This window comes from Arachis hypogaea, chromosome 7 (genome assembly GCF_003086295.3).
Source record: "Arachis hypogaea cultivar Tifrunner chromosome 7, arahy.Tifrunner.gnm2.J5K5, whole genome shotgun sequence".
Taxonomy (NCBI): Eukaryota; Viridiplantae; Streptophyta; class Magnoliopsida; order Fabales; family Fabaceae; genus Arachis; species Arachis hypogaea.
The window spans coordinates 27,183,381-27,200,508 of record NC_092042.1 but is presented as its reverse complement, the minus strand read 5'-3'; the positions used below and the strand labels follow the sequence as shown (position 1 = coordinate 27,200,508).

The 17,128-nt window shown below is 31.7% G+C and overlaps 1 protein-coding gene across 1 annotated transcript; it reads right to left on the bottom strand.

The window, feature by feature from the left end:
• Positions 1-6,568: 6,568 nt before the first annotated feature.
• Positions 6,569-10,393, bottom strand: LOC112704048 (protein NRT1/ PTR FAMILY 8.2-like). The gene is made up of 5 exons (XM_025755629.3): positions 10,222-10,393; positions 9,816-9,959; positions 9,495-9,712; positions 7,955-8,505; positions 6,569-7,654 (listed from the first exon to the last, which is right to left on the bottom strand). Exons 2-5 carry the CDS (start codon positions 9,928-9,930, stop codon positions 6,826-6,828), a joined length of 1,713 nt encoding a protein of 570 aa, XP_025611414.1. The 5' UTR covers positions 9,931-9,959; positions 10,222-10,393; the 3' UTR covers positions 6,569-6,825.
• Positions 10,394-17,128: the final 6,735 nt, after the last annotated feature.

Genomic DNA, 17,128 nt, shown 5'->3' with positions numbered 1-17,128 from the left:
TAATTAATTGCGTATGTGCACATTTTTTTTCTATCCCCTGCCTGCCGCCTTTCTAACTCAACAACTCATCCCTGTTACCTTCTAATCCCCTAACTAAGTTAACAAATGTATATGTACATAAATAAATAAATAAATAAATAAATAAATAATATTCATGTTAAGTTCTGAAATAATATATGCTATTTTTGAAGCTTCTAATGGAGCTAGTAAAGGTAGAGATCCTAAGAGGTACTACTTGAATTGCATTTTAATTGTGCTCTGCCGTGTTGTACTACGAATATTCAATCTTGATTTTTTTATTTAAATAAACTAAAAAAAAAAACAAAAAAATTGTTTAAAAGGAGAGAGAGTCTTATTTAAAATTACTCTTAAACTCTTTTTAAAAAAAAGAAAACTTCACTTGATAAAGTTGTAATTTCATTGTCATTTTTGTCATGATATCTGTCATCGTATTTATATCTCTTATAATCAAACGAAAGTCAACTCGCCAATTCCAATATATGATATATTGATATCCCTTATTTTGAACACAAACCGATCAATAAACTCAAATCATATTGGTGATTAGTAACAAGATTAAATGCTTCCATATTGTTAGAGTATAATTAGGATCAATTAGCATTATTTAACATATCTGAATATTTATTATAAGATATTACGTCTTTATTATTTTTATATTTTAGCACTTATAAATACTCTTCTATATTGTATCATTCTACACAACTTAAATACCCACAAACCTTTTTCCTATTACTCTCTCTCTCCTTTCTGACATGATATCCTACTTGAAGATGATAAGTTGATTTTCTTCTGCTGAAAGCACCGTACCTTTCTTCCGTGCTATTTTTTTCTCTTTTTGTCAATACATTGATGCTTTTTTGACCTCACCGATTATCTCATCCACTACTTACTTACTTTCATGAAGACACCATATGTTTTTCGTCACCTTCCGATAGTTTGTCATCTCTTCGCACTTTGTCACTTTTCAGCCATTTTTCGGCAGTTCGCCATCTTTTCAACAGTTTTTCGACAGTTGGCCACTCTTGCGAAAGTTTCTTCTACATTCTCTTCCGGCAGTTCTGTCTGCGTTCCCTTCTAGCAGTTTCGTTTGCGCTTTCTTCCGGCAGTTTCGTCTGCGTTTCCTTGTGGCAATTCTGTCTGCGCTTCCTTGTGGCAGTTCCATCTGCGCTTCCTTCCGTCAGTTCCGTCTGTGCTTCCTTCCGGCAGTTCGTCTGCACTTCCTTCCGGCAGTTTCGTCTGCACCCGTTCTATCAGTTTATGTATTTTTTTTCTATTTAGTTATTTCAAATAAATTCCAAACTCAAGTTGCCACTTGAGTTTGAGGGGGGATGTTAGAGTATAATTAGGATCAATTAGCATTATTTAACATATCTAAATATTTATTATAGGATATTACGTCTTTATTTTGATTTTTTTAGCACTTATAAATATCCTTCTATATTGTATCATTCTACACAACTTAAATACCCACAAACCTTTTTCCTATTGCTCCCTCTCCCCTTTCTAACACATAATTCGTTTCACAAATAAAATTTCGTTGACCCTCATTCCAAGTTAAGAGATAGATATCCTCTCTAAATAGCAAACAAATCTCCTTGAATAATATTATTATTCCCAATCATTCACAAACACTCTATTTACCAACTCTCATTACAATCTCTAATAACGCAAGCAAAACTAATACTATTACCAGAATAACTAGCATCACTTACACATAACACTTACACTAAAAATACTTATTAGTTCTGCCAAAAGAATAAAAAATAAATACTTATTCGGGAGAGCATGTAATTAAGGAATCACAAATATATAATTGCACAACAAAAATATTTGTTAATAAAAAAATATTAGTTAAAAATTGTCAAAACTTATCTTTTTTTTTGAAGTAAAAAGAGTTCAACATAATAAGGTAGAGCGAAGAAAACATGTAAAAGTGCATAACGCCAACTTACATCTCAAAGAACCTAACAACCCCTAATTATCTTCGGCATTGCCATCAATAATTAAGGGGTTCACCTTTGAACCAGTCATCAAAGAAACTAAAGGATCTATTTATAATTTCCACCATACTTGAGGCTTTATTTGTGAAAATTCTGTCATTTCTTTCCTGCCAAATTGTCCAAATAACAACAAAGAATATAATGAACCACTGCTTTTTCTCAGCCTTTCTTACTGAAGCAACTGTCCAACTTTCAAAGTGTTGCTTTAGTAAGCCTGGCATCGTCCAACTCCTCCATAGAGCGAACAGCCAAGCACCCCACACCTGCCAAGAGAGCTCACAACCAATAAATAAATGAAAGACAGACTCTACATACTTATCACATAACACACACATATGATCATTTTCGTCAATAGCACCAAATCTACACAGTCTATCCTTAGTATTCACCCTTCCAACTAACACAAAACAAGCAAACAACTCAATCCTTGGTGGGACGATGCCTTGCCAAATACCATTAGTGAAGCTATAGCTTCTGCTTGCAACACCTGCACAAAAGAGTTAGTTTAAAAAATATCTTATCTATCAAATTTTCAGACCACTCTCTCTCTCTCTCTCTCTCTCTCTCTCTCTCTCTCTCTCTCTCTCTCTCTCTCTCTCTCTCTCTCTCTCTCTCTCTCTCTCTCTCTCTCTCTCTCTCTCTCTCTCTCTCTCTCTCTCTCTCTCTCTCTCTCTCTCTCTCTCAAATGTGAGCATAACTGATTGTAAACTCTCATAAAGGTGGTTTACTAGCTCCAGCTCCCATTGGAATAATTCTCTCCTCCATTGGAAACTCCAAATCCACTCTAACCTATCCCAAAACCCACAATCCCCTATAACAGATCCTCTAAGGTTTGAGACCGAGAAAAATCTTAGAAACATATCTTTCAACACCCCATTAGGTAACCAGCTATTCTCCTAAAATTGGGTTGTTCTGCCATTCTTGACCTCCATAGACAAGCCTCCGATCATCTTCTCTCTCACATACAGCTTCCTAATCTGTAATTGGCAAATATCCTTCCATGGACCCCCTCTCGTAGGTATAGGCTGGCCACTCAATATCTCAGAAGGAATCATATTATTACAGAAGCAAACAACTTTCTTCCATAGAGGAAAGTCCTCTTTTGAAAACCTCCACCACCACTTAAACAGTAGGGCTTCATTCTGAACCACTGCATCACCAACTCCCAGACCACCTGCATTTTTTGGGGCCATAATCAATTCCCATTTCACTAACGGCATCCCGTACCTCCCATCCTCTTTACTCCACAAGAACCGTCTTTGCAAGAAAATTAACTTCTCCACCACTTCCTTGGGCATCTTATATAAGTTGAGGTAGTAGATAGACAGGCTATTAAGAACGGACTTGATGAGCACCAGCTTTCCCGCCTTATTGAGAGTCTTTACTTTTCATAGACATAGCTTCTCTTATACTTTGTCAATCACTGGCTTCCATGTCTTAACCAACTTCGGATTTGCTCCCAGAGAAATGCCCAGGTATCTGACTGGTAATGATGCCTCCTTACAGCCCAATAGCAAACACATCTTTCGCGTCCAACGCTGTTCACAATTAACTGGAATAAAGCTAGACTTCTCAAAGTTAATACTCAACCTGAACATAAACTCAAAACAATGTAACAGCCGTTTGTAGTTTCTAATGGTTTTCTCCTCAGTAGGACAAAACAGGACAGTATCATTCGCAAACTGCAAGTAGGACAACTCAATGTTATCTCACCCTACCAACAGCGAAGAGATACGGCCATTCCTCACCGTCTACCCAATCATTCTGTGGAGAACATCAACCACTAACACGAATAGAAAGGGAGACAGTGGGTCGCCTTGTCTAAGACCCCTTTCCATGTTGAAGGGCTTAGAGGGGTACCCATTTATAAGAACCGACATAGAAGCAGAGCAGACACACTTCTTTATCCGGTTCCTCCACCTTAATCCAAACTCCATCTTGTGTAACATAATATCCACAAATCTTCGCTTCATCCTATTATAAGCCTTTTGAAAGTCTAGTTTAATAATCGCTGAGCTCTTTCGATCCTTCTTGTCTTTAACCAATGTACAGTTTCATAGGCAATCAAAATATTATCATATATTTTTCGACTCTTTACAAAAACACTCTGAATTTCTTTAATACATTCTACAACAAATAAATGTTAAATGAAACAAATTTGAGCTTATTATTTTTTGTTTCCTAACATTATTGATTACATAAATTAATTAATATAAGTTAATTAATGAATCACTAATTAAACCAAGATTCCCATGGAGATGCTATTGGTTCCATAAGATAACATTATCAAAGAGGATTCTTTGTGCCAAATAGGATTTTAGGACAGTTAATGTACGTTTATTTAAGAAGTTAGCTACTTATTAGATGATTAGATCTTATAATAAAAAGTCTTCACTTCATACATTTTGCATATAGCAAATACAAATTTATTATTTCATCAAATTGATAGATAATTTTGTATATGACAATATTCTACAAGTAATCTTGATACTCCACAGTATAATTTATACTAATATTTTTAAGATTTTAAAATGCTTTTATTTAATTATTATTAATTTAATAAATTATAAATTATTTAGATAATATATTTTAACCCATTTCAGTTAACAAGTAAATTCATGATAAATCATGCAACGAAAATGGTTATTGCATTAGTCTATGATAAACCATAGAACATATATATTTCTAGAGATATTTATTGATATACTCTGATCTTCCGATGGCTATGAATTCTTTTTACAGTGAAAAATGTTGCGCTAACCATGAGAATCCAAAATCAAAGAACTTTCTTTTAAAAAAAAAAAACAACCGACAAAAATAATAAAGAATCACTTGAAACAGATCCTCATGGAAATTCAAAACCCAACTACAAGTTCTTTTCCTCCATTGAATCCAAACCAACAATGAAAACTATTTTAAAGCCATGGAAATTGAAAAAAACATTGTTTTGAGTTCTTGTGTGAGTTATGTTTGGGGTTGAAGAAGGAGAAGAAAAAGAAGAAAACGAAGTTGTTTTCGTTCATGTAGAGATGGACAAATTAAATAAGACCTTGTCAATATTAGCCCTCTAGGTTGGTACTTAACAGTCAACTCATTAAGTTAACGCGATTGGTAATCAAATTTCGTGACCAGGTGATAATGAAAATAGGTTGATACTTAACGGGCAACTCATCAAATTAACATGATTAGTAAGCAAATTTTGTTGCTAGATGACGGTGAAAATGTCAAAGTCGCATTATCTTACGGAAATTAGAATGGGAGACAGAAGTGAAACTTTTTTTAAATAAAAAAGTGACATTGTCGCTCGTAAAAAAGACAAGAATAAAATTAGTCATGCACTCATGATTTTGGTGTCTTTGTACCAATTGGATAACTATGTCTGTTTTAATGCTTATCTTGCTTTTTTTTTTTTCTTATGAGTAATGTTACGTGTACACACTAAATCGGTTACTAAAATAAGTTATTAAAATTAACCATTAGTATAAAATATATGTTGAAATATAAATACACATTAAAAATAAATTAAATTATATATATATTTATATATAAATATATTAGTGGTTGATTTTAGTGACTAATTTTAGGTACAAATAATATTTTTATTTTTTTTATGCTACGCGTACTGTGTACATATTATTTGAACTTGATGTTTAATTATTTGGAGCATGAGTGCGTGTGTGGAGTTATCAGACTAAATTGGAACAAACAAATAGAGCTTAGAGAATAATATGTGATTTAATTTTTATAATGCAATTCCTTTTTTTATTATAATAACTGAGGTGATGAGTTTGATGGTTGTTTTCTTAGGAATACAGAATACATATGATATGGAATATCTAAACATATAAATTTTAAATTCTTATAAGATATAAGAATATGTAATATTATAAAATATAAAGTATTTTTTAGATAAATTATAATAGTATTTTCATATTTTATTAATATTAAAAGATAAATTAAATTTTTAAATTTTAATATTTTTTTTAATTATATAAAAAATTTAAAATATTTATTATTTTAATAAATAATAATATATATTATTTTTAAACTCATTTTAAAAATACATGTTAATAAGTATTAGTATTTAAGTGTATTCAAATGTGTTCAGAAATTTTTTTTATTTTTTATTAAGACACAGTTGAACATAGAAGATATGCGTGTCGAATAAGTATCGGTCAGTATCATATTTAAAATGTGTCTGAGATACGACAACTCAACAAAATATCCGTATTTCACAAATAATCAAATGGCCGCAAGGTATGTACCACAAATATGTTTACTCCTTTTGAAAAATTAGTACTACAATATCTTGAAACTAGGATGTCACCATGCTTATTAAGAAAAAAAAATTAGAACTCAGAGCTGATTTAATTGTTAACTCTTTTTATTTTTTATTTTTCTCATAAATAGCTTCTAACTGCACAAATCACATTGGCGACTTAAGATTCTTAGATTCTATAAAGGGAATAGGCATGCTTATGAGAAAAATATTACATTTAAGGGAAACACAACAATGCTTGTAAGCAACAAAATAATAACAAAAAGGACTTTCCAAATTTTGAAGGATTTGAGGCTTGATCACAGACTATTATTGTAGATAACGATTTTGACCACATTTGATAATGTGTAATACAAGGTGACTTTGTGGCAAGGTGGAGAGTCGTCACAGTGCAGTTGTGTTTAAGTCAAGTTGATAATGACTAATAAATTGAGATCTAACCGTTCTTAACTATCAAAAGACAACTACACGTGAGTTTCCACCTTGTTGCAAACACCAAATATGCAATGCAATTCGATTGATTTTTCAGCGAAGCGTTCCGACGGATACTTTGTATGTATACATCTGTGATATCAGAAAGAAAGCAATCATGTTCACCACACTCAGCACTGTTAGCATCCAGAAGAAATAATCGAGGCGGCCGAAGTTAGGATTGTCCGGCAGCCATCGAGGACCACCATTCCTAGTGGTGACCTTTGTCACAATGGTTATAAGAAGAGAGCTCACATACTGTCCAAGAGCAACTGTAAGAAGAGAAAGTGCAGAACACATGCTTCTCATTGCGTCCGGCGCCTGCTCATAGAAGAACTCCAACTGTCCAATGAATGTGAAGACCTCGGCGCAACCAATAATGAAATACTGTGGAACCTGCCAAAAGATTGACATAGGGACATGTTCAAGTTTATAATAGTCATGCCTGTAAACCATTCTCAGTCTTATGTATTCCAATGTTGCAGCAGAGACCATTGAGAATATTGATATGAATAGGCCTATTCCCATTCTCTGAAGCTGCGTTAGGCCGTTTTTTCGGCCGGTGAATTTTCTGGCTATTGGCACTATGATCCGGTCGTACACTGGCACCCAGAAGATGACACTGATTGTGTCGAAGATGGAAAGAGACGCCACCGGGATCTCGAAGTTTCCCATGTGAGCATCCATGGTTTGGCCTTGTATCACAAAGTAAGAGCTCATTTGACCATAGACAGTAGCAAATATTATCCCAGTGGCCCATATTGGAAGCAACCTTACTATGGCTTTAAACTCTTCTACTTGTGTTACTGTGCAAAGCTTCCATGGATTTGCTGATTCAGTCATATTTTCTGATTTTCCTAGTACTGCTGCTCTGTCAAAGAATCTGTTACACCACATTTTATTGGGTAAATAATTGTTTGAAGATGAACTGTAATATTGTATGAGATGCATAGCAATAGTTTTGGCATTATGAATTATAAGGTGTATAGGTACAAAGGTGTATATATATGCGCATTTCAATTTTGTACGTGAAAATTGACAATTTGCCTTCCCTAACTTCCCTAACAAAATAGTAGGTGTATTTTAAGAGTAAACTACTATTTCTGTCCATAAAATATTAAAATGTCGACAAATCTACCCATGAAAGACAAAAGACGGTCATTTCTACTCTTGAATGGTTTACCTTAATCCATTGGTGTGGTGGAGCTTGCGGCAACCTTGGATAGCAGACTCATTGTCTGGAATCTCATATAAGAGGGACTCATCATGAGGCACTTCAACATTGTACTTCCTTATGGATGAAACTATCACCTGAAACATTCGAGTGAAGGGGCTGCCAGCCGGCTTCTGATTCCTATACAGCTTTGTACCTAAAAAGAAACTCGCAGCAGCTATCGCCATAGCCACTGCTGGAATTCCAAATCCCCATCCCCAACTTTTATTGTCTTGGATCCAAACTATAAGAGAAGAAGCAACAAGAGCACCAATGTTGATTGAGAAATAGAACCAGTTGAAGAAAGAGCTCTTGTGTCCCTTCTCAACCTCATCAGCATCATCGAACTGATCGGCGCCATAAGAAGAAACACAAGGCTTGATCCCACCAGTGCCAAGTGCTATGATGTAAAGAGCAACAAAGAACACTGCACTTTGTCCATTAGTAGCATTGCAATTTCCTTCATGACAGGTTGGTCTTAAGCCAGGAACTGATGCAGATAGTGTTAACAGTGTCATTCCCTGTACAACAAGAAACATATAAGTTCTTTTTGTGTATTTAATTCTTCAATTAAGAACATAGAATTTGATACAAAATTATATAAGTTCTTACACATAATTATTCAAGAGGAGTTTCACACCATTAAAAACATCATTGATGGCTAATTAATGGTTAAAAACTACAAAATCTGCTGGCCCTAAACTTTCTCATTATTCAATGTTTTCTAAGCAGGGGATTATTTTTCTTTTCCCTGACCAAAATTTGAAAACAAATTCGTCCATGCCATTTTTCTTGTTGAACAAGTTTGTCCGGCAATCAGAAAAGAAAATATATATAATATATGTTAATCCTTTTATATATATATATATATATATATATATATATATATATATATATATATATATATATATATATATATATATATATAGGGCTAGTGTTTTTACAAGAAATTTCTAACTAATCTTTCTGTAAAAGATCTTTTTTTAACATAAAGTTTGTTGGTACTGGATAAAAAGAATAACTCCAACAATATCTTTGTCCTCAACGCCGCTTAATTTTTTGGAATTAGTCACCTCAACACCCTTTGATGGTTAATTTTAAATCAAATTTTAAAGAGTAAACAGCCAACTAAAGAATTTTAAATCTGAAACTTTAGTCCTCAACAAATCTTTATTTTCTAAGTCTTCTAAGAATTATTCTCATCGGATAGATTAATTTTAGAGTCGCTTTAAATCAATTTTTTAATATATATGCTAGACAAATAAATCTCTAAAAATTTTTATTATAAGACAAATAAATTCTAAAAAATGCACTTTAAATCAAATGAGTATTCTTTTAAAACGACATAAGAATTAATTTGTGCAACAAAAATAATTTGTGAGAATTTTTAGAGAATAAAACTTTATTAGATACTAAAATATCGGATCTAAAATTTCTTTAGGACCATTTGGTAGTTATTCTTATTGAAACTTGTACATTTTTGCCTAAGCAGAAAGCTAGTAATACTCACAATAACATAAATGATTGAGAAACAAAGAATGGTCCAATATCTTCCAAGATAAGCATCAGCCAGGAATGCTCCAATCAATGGAGTGATATAGCATGTTCCACCCCAGTTTGCATTATTCTTGGAAGCAGTAGCACTTTCCTGATTTAGTATATCCTTAAAATAAACCACCAAATTTGAACTCATCCCATAGTAAGCCAGTCTCTCACTACACTCATTTCCTGTGTAATAGAATTGCGTAAGTGTTTTCTAGTTAATAATGATGATGATGATGATGTGATGATGATGATGATGATGGAGATAGGAATTACATAATATAGTTACCTAAAATAAAGGGGCATGCTCTCCAGGTACCAGTTTCATTTTTGTTTGCTGGATTTCCTTTGTAATCTACTGTTCCATCTTTTGTGTAAACATCATTTTCATTATCCTCAGACATTGTTTTTCAGTTGAGGGGTGATTGATTCCCTAGAAATTGACATGTTCAGCACATTAAATCATGAAACAGAACTTGGTCATTGTTTTGACAAATGCAAGTAAGTAATAAATGTCAACATTTTATGTAGTTGAATATCAAACACTGGATATATCTAAAACGTGCAATTATATTAGAACTAAATAGATTTAATTAAATCTCCAAAAACTAATATATAGTTTGAGAATTTTATAGTACTAATTACTTCAAACAATGTGAAACTTCTAACTCTTACATCCAATTTACAGCCCTTACCTTGGTTAAAATTGTATACTTTGTAGTTTGTACCGTTATTTGCCACAGCTTGAGATAGAGATTTGAGGTGTCACCTAAAAGCAAAGCAAAACAAAACCTGAGCCTATATTCTAAGTTTAACATATGAAAATTGAGAACGAGGAAGAAAAAAAAAAGAGATGAATATTTGTATGTATGTATGTGAGACAAGCAAAGAGGACCTTGTATTCAACGACAAAGCCTTCGTTGCAAGCTACTTAGGAAGCTGTCCAAACAAGGTGTCAAAACAGCTGCATTACGGAGCAGTTTCTGCTTATCATTATATTGTTATATAGTGAATAATATCCGAACACTAAATTAAACTGTATAATAATAAGTAAAATAGCTTTTTTTTTATATCCAGTATTTTTTAGCATAATAGGTTAAAGATTAATTCGTTACGAAATTAAATTTTATTTAAAAGTCTGCTGCTAAATTATTATATATAAAATAAAATTTAAACCCCTAATACTTACCTAAGATGACGATAAAACTAACTATTAAACTAACTAAATTTATTAAGTAAAATAGTATTTGATGCTTCAATTTCGTTACGTTTATTTTATCCGAAAAAAGGGACATATACAATGATACAATACTAATGACAGGTGTAGAAATTAACAATCAATTTTTATTTGGTTACTGGCGTAGACCTTATAGTGATAATTATTTTGGATGTCTTTAGAAAATATCGTAATGCCTATACTGGATTGGATACTCATATAGATGATCATGATTAATGGGAGATGATTATTAATGACAAAAATGTATATTCCATGAAAAATATAACATGTATATTTCTTTTGTTCATGTTATTCAAATAAATTATCGATTATTTAGTATTGTCTATATTATATTTTTTGTTGAAATATTCTAAGAAATTAGTTAGTCATTTTAAGAGTATCTCTAATGATTATTTTAATTTTAATTTTATTTTAGATTTTATAAAAATATTTATAAAATTATATATTATAAATAATAATTTAAAATTTAAAATAAAAATTACTCTTTTAATATTTAATCTTAATTCATTTAAAATTTTATATTATTTTATCAATACATTTATATAAATAATAAAATTTTATTAATTTTTCACTAAAATAATACTGTATTTCTAAAATAATATCGATTTCATTTCATATATCAACTCTAATACAGATTCTAATTCTAAATTAATTCACTTCTTAAAATTATCAAAAATAATATTCTAAAAGTATTCTATTAAAAATGCTCTAAGAACAACAGCTTTTTATTTTGAAGTTTATGGTTTTTCCTTTTTTTTCAATAATAATAATAAATAATTATTCAAGTTTTTATAAACAATAATTAACCATACGATTTTCGTTTTAACAAATATTTTTGAAAAAAATTGAGAACAAACTTCTCGGGTAAATATATAATTGGACAAAAAAAAATTTCTTTAAATTTTTTTTACTACTTATATTTTTTGTTTATCAACTACTTTATTAGCTGACCGTTGGTTTAAAAAAATTAGTTTTTTTTTTTTGCCGCAAAAACCAAATTTTTTTAATCAATCATAATACATGAATACAAAAAATTAAACACCAATTAACCATTTTTTATTTTAAATATTGAGTTAATAATGATATTTTTTAATCTGTGGACTATCAAGTTGTTAATCTCAAATATGAAAAAGTTTAATTTGGAGTATAAAAATCAAACATTTTGATTTCTGAAATCGGACTCTCCGATTTCTATTTAAGAAAATAAAAAAATTTAAGTTACACAAATCAGATCCTCTAATTTTTGTATTTCTCACAATTTTAAAAATACAAAAAAAAATTACAATGTTTAAATATATCACTCATTTCACTTCTATAAAGAAAAAAGGACAATTTACATAAATAAAGCAAGTAAAAATTACATAAATATAACAATTGGGAATCCATTACATGCGTGTGCAATTATGCATCTATGTAAACCGCTATATAAGGTTTACTCGTTTTCACATAATCCGTCATATCCTGCTGCGGCTTACATTCAAGCTCTTCTAACACTACACCATACCGTTGTTTACACTCGACAAAATCTAACCTCTTGAATTTGCTGCTCGTTGTTGTGGTTTATGAACGGATGCAGCTAATATATATACCAATTGAACGTGATTGTCATGTAGAGTGATAAGTTCACAATGTCAAACAAAAAAAAAATTAACAAAAATTTTAAATATGAAGATGGATTTTTTTTTTGTTAAATTTTGGGTGATAGGATACAATTTTATCATTGTTCTTGTATATCATAGTTATTGTTATTGTTGAATTTAAAGAAATAATAATTTATTAAGTAACGATGAATAAATATTTGGTTAAAAGTCCAATTATGTATGTGATTATATTTGTTTATTGTGTAGTAATATAGAAACCAAACAAGCCCGAATAACAAGCAAACAAGGTCTAATGATAATTCAGTCCCATGATAAAAAAAAAATCAGCTCATTCATTCATTTATGGCCTATGGAAGTGGTTTCTATCAAAAGAAGGAAACTTCACTCTTTTCTTAACAAAAAATAAAGCAACCAAATTCATTTTCTCTCTTCTCTTTTTTCTTACACACGTGAAGAAGTCATAAAAAAAAAGAAAAAAAAATTATTAGGATTCAAATAAAAAAAAATAGTGAATTACTAAATTCAAGCAAGTCAAAAGTTAGAGTTAAGAAGTTAAGATCAAATTAAGAGGTAAATCAGAAACAAATCTTTTTAAAGAATCTAATAATCATTTTATTCTAGTTCAAGTTTTTGTAAATGATATTGTATTTAGCTCGGCAAATGAAGTCTTGTGTGTTGATTTTAAAAACTTAATGACTAGTGAATTTGATATGAGTATGATGGGAGAACTCACATTTTTCTTAAAACTCCAAATCAAACAGACTTTTAATGGCATTTTTGTGCACCAAGGTAAATATGTTAAAGAATTGGTAAAGAAATTTGGTTTAGAAAATTCCAAACCAATAACTACACCAATGTATCCAAACTCAAAACTTGAAAAAAATGAAAATGGTAAAAATATGGATGAGACAAGGTATAAAAGAATGATTGGTTCTCTTATGTATCTAATCTCTTTTAGACCAAACTTTCTAAGTGTTGAAATTATTCTAGATTCTAATTACATCTAAGAAAATCACATCTTTCAGCTGCCAAGAGAATCATTAGATAGGAGTTTTGGTCTTTGGTATCCTAAATCTGATGAGTTTTGTATAGTGGATTATTCCAATGCAGATTTTGTCAGTGACCAAATTGATAGAAGGAGCACATCAGAAATTCGTTGCTGTCTTGGACAGTCATTAAATGTATGGTCCAACAAGAAACAAGCTACTGTTATATTGTCTAAAGTTGAGGCTGAATACATAGTCACTTTTTCTTGTTGTTTTCAATTATTATGACTTAAAATTCAACTTGCAAGTTATAAATTGCAAGTCAATAGTATTCCCTTAATGTGTAATAATAAGTGCAATAAATATTTTTAAAAATTCTGTTCTGTATTCTAGAACCAAACACATTGAAATTAGATTTCACTCTATTAGAGAATATTTGTAAAAACAAACCGTTGACATTCAATTTGTAAAATTTGAAGATCAACTTGTTGATGTATTTACAAAATTATTGTCTGAAGACAGATTTTCCAAGTTAAGAACTGCCTTGAGTATTGTTTGTGCTGAATCAATAAATTAATTTGATGATGTTGCATTCTGGTTGATTTTGTCTCTTAGGTCGACAGGAGACGAAATAAGACAGACGATGAATCCCTCTAGATTCTCTGGATATAAGACTGAATGTTGATACTTTTGAATTTATTTGGGTTAATATTGAATTTTTAGTGTTCCATTGTGTTTCCTTAAAACCACTGTTGGGTCAAAAAAATGTATATTCTATGATGTGGGCCTCATTAGATTCTTAATCATAAATTTAAAATTTTTATTTTTGGATTTTCTACCAAGTCAAATCAAGTTCAGATTTCACAAATTTTTTTGACTTGTCTTTTCAACTACTTGCTTGCATACTTTTTAAATCATTTATTTTTTAAACAAACTTTCAAATGTTCTTAAATTATATTTTTATTTTTTCAAAATTAAATCATTTATAGTAGTTATACCATGTGAATCGTTCATCTTCTCTTTTAACCTTCATCAATTCTCAAAATTGCATTCATTGCTCTTTCATAAAAATGAGAAAGAAGGTGGGTACACGAAGAGACACTGGCTCTTATCATGCTCTTAGAAACTCTCCACCAAAGGATCAAGCACACACCCACATCCATATATACTCACATTCCTCTTCGCATTTCTCTCTCATTCCAAACACCATGGCTAGGACAAAGACTATCTCTTGTCGTCCATCAAAGGCACTAGCAGAGGCTGGGACATGCAAGGCAAATGTTGGTAAAAGGAAGAAAGCCATGACTAAAGAAGAACTTTCAACGTCTCCATCTTCTCGTTCTTCATCTCGTCTTCAAGGACCTTCTGCACCATCTAGTTGCCCTACCAAAGGTAATCGAAGGCACTTTCTTAATTTTATGAAAGAACCTAAAAATCCTGATCCTATTGGATTCAAATCACATTTCGTTAACTTTTTTCATTCTCACTATGACTCTCTCTATTTTTCATCTAGTATGAACTTTGAATTTTATAGAACTATTATTTCTAAAAGATCTTTGTGTCCAACATATATGCCTGACTTAAAAGCTTTAGCTAAAAAGGGAATAAATTTTATTGAAAACATCATTTATCTGGATTGAAAAAATTTGTTTGAAATTTGAAAACCTGTTTATCCTGATTTAGTTAGAGAATTTTATGCCAATATGTACTATCATGAGGAATCTGTTTACGTTTATGTTAAAGGTCGTGAAATCCATTTAAACAAAGAATCCATTGGTGAAACCCTAGATTATTATGATGTTGGCATCAATGCCTATATCACTGGAAAGTGGGACAATGATCAGGGTATTTCATACAAGGATGTTTTGGCCAACATATGTGAGAACATTTCTCTCATGGATGGTGTTACTCCTAACCACCGTGCCTTAGGTCCTATCAAAGTCCAGTTACATCGCATCATTACTCATATTCTCTTGCCTCAAAACGGTTCATATCAACGAGTTACTCTTTATGACACCTTAGTTCTCTATACCATAATTAACAAAGTTAAAATTTCTTTTGCATATCTTATGATGCATCATATGTATGATTGCATCAAAAGTGATAAAAGTATTTTACTACTATATTTTATATTTTTTACTTATTTCTTTGAATATTTTGGTGTTAATCTGGATAATGAGGTCTTGAGAGAATAGAATTTTGTCTCTTAAAGATGGTGGTGCAGTCAAATAATCAAAGAAAAAAGGGACTAAAGCTGATAGATACATTGTTTTAGAAGAAGAAAAGATGAAAGTATCCCTCCTTCTTCAACTGCTGGTACATCAATTTCCAACAAATACTTGGTCAATAAAATTGTGAAAGATGTTCTATAAGAGTTTGTGAACTTGACCAAGAACATTATCAACTCTAGCTAACAAACTAGGAGACTTGCAATTCAAAATGAAAACTCTTTAAGAAAGTTTCAAAACAGAGTTGAAGTACTTTTCAAGTACATTGAATCATTGGAAGATGACCAAATAATGTCTGAGCATGAAGAAGAAGATATATTAGGATCCGAGGATAAATGATCTGATGTCTAGCTCCTTGTCACTGCTGCTTATTTTGGAAATAATTTTTCGTTGATTAAATTATGTTACTTTAATACTTTTCAGTTTATTTTGGATAACTGTAATAATGACTGATAAATTCATATTTTACGATTATTTTTTACTTGAAAAGAGTGAATTTTATCAACTTACTGGTGCACGAAAATTACACTCACACTATGTAATTCCGCACAACTAACCAGCAAATGCACTGGGTCATCCAAGTAATACCTTACGTGAGTAAGGGTCGAATCCCACGGAGATTGTTGGCTTGAAGCAAGCTATGATTATCTTATTATTCTTAGTCAGGATACCAATAGGGTTCTTTAGTTTCAATTGTAAAAAGTGAAAGGGCATAAAATAAGTAATTGTTACTCAATAATGGAGAATATGTTGGAGTTTTGGAGATGCTTTGTCTTCTGAATCCTTGCAACATAATGCTTTCTTACTTTCAAACATGCAAGGCTCCTTCCATGGCAAGCTGTATGTAGGGCGTCACTGTTGTCAATGGCTACTTCCCTTCCTCTCAGTGAAAATGGTCCAAATGCTCTATCACAGCACGGCTAATCATCTGTCGGTTCTCGATCATGTCGGAATAGGATCCATTGATCCTTTTGTGTCTGTCACTATGCCCAACACTCGCGAATTTGAAGCTCGTCACAGTCATCCAATCCCTGAATCCTACTCGGAATACCACAGACAAGGTTTAGACTTTCCAGATTCTCAAGGATGCTGCCAATGGATTCTAGCTATAGCACGAAGACTCTGATTAAAGAATCCAAGAGATATTCATTCAATCGAAGGTAGAACGGAGGTGGTTGTCAGGCACGCGTTCATAGGTTGAGAATGGTGATGAGTGTCACGGATCATCACCTTCTTCATATTGAAGTGCGACTGAACATCTTAGATAGGAACAAGCGTGTTTGAATAGAAAACAGAAATAATTGCATTAATTCATCGAGACGCTGCAGAGCTCCTCACCCCCAACAATGGAGTTTAGAGACTCATGCCATCAAAGAGTACAAAGTTCAGATCTAAAATGTCATGAGATGCAAAATAAATCTCTAAAAGTTGTTTAAATACTAAGCTAGTAACCTAGGTTTACAGAAAATGAGTAAACTAAGATGGATAGTGCAGAAATCCACTTCTGGGGACCACTTGGTGTGTGCTGGGGCTGAGACTTGAGCTTCTCA

Excerpts from the sequence above, each read along its gene's own strand:
- LOC112704048 (XM_025755629.3), bottom strand. The coding sequence starts at position 9,930 with ATGTCTGAGGATAATGAAAATGATGTTTACACAAAAGATGGAACAGTA. Across the intron at positions 9,713-9,815 it reads AGCATGCCCCTTTATTTTAG|GAAATGAGTGTAGTGAGAGA; the intron begins GTAACTATATTA and ends TCTATTACACAG. Across the intron at positions 8,506-9,494 it reads TCTCAATCATTTATGTTATT|GGAATGACACTGTTAACACT; the intron begins GTGAGTATTACT and ends CTTGTTGTACAG.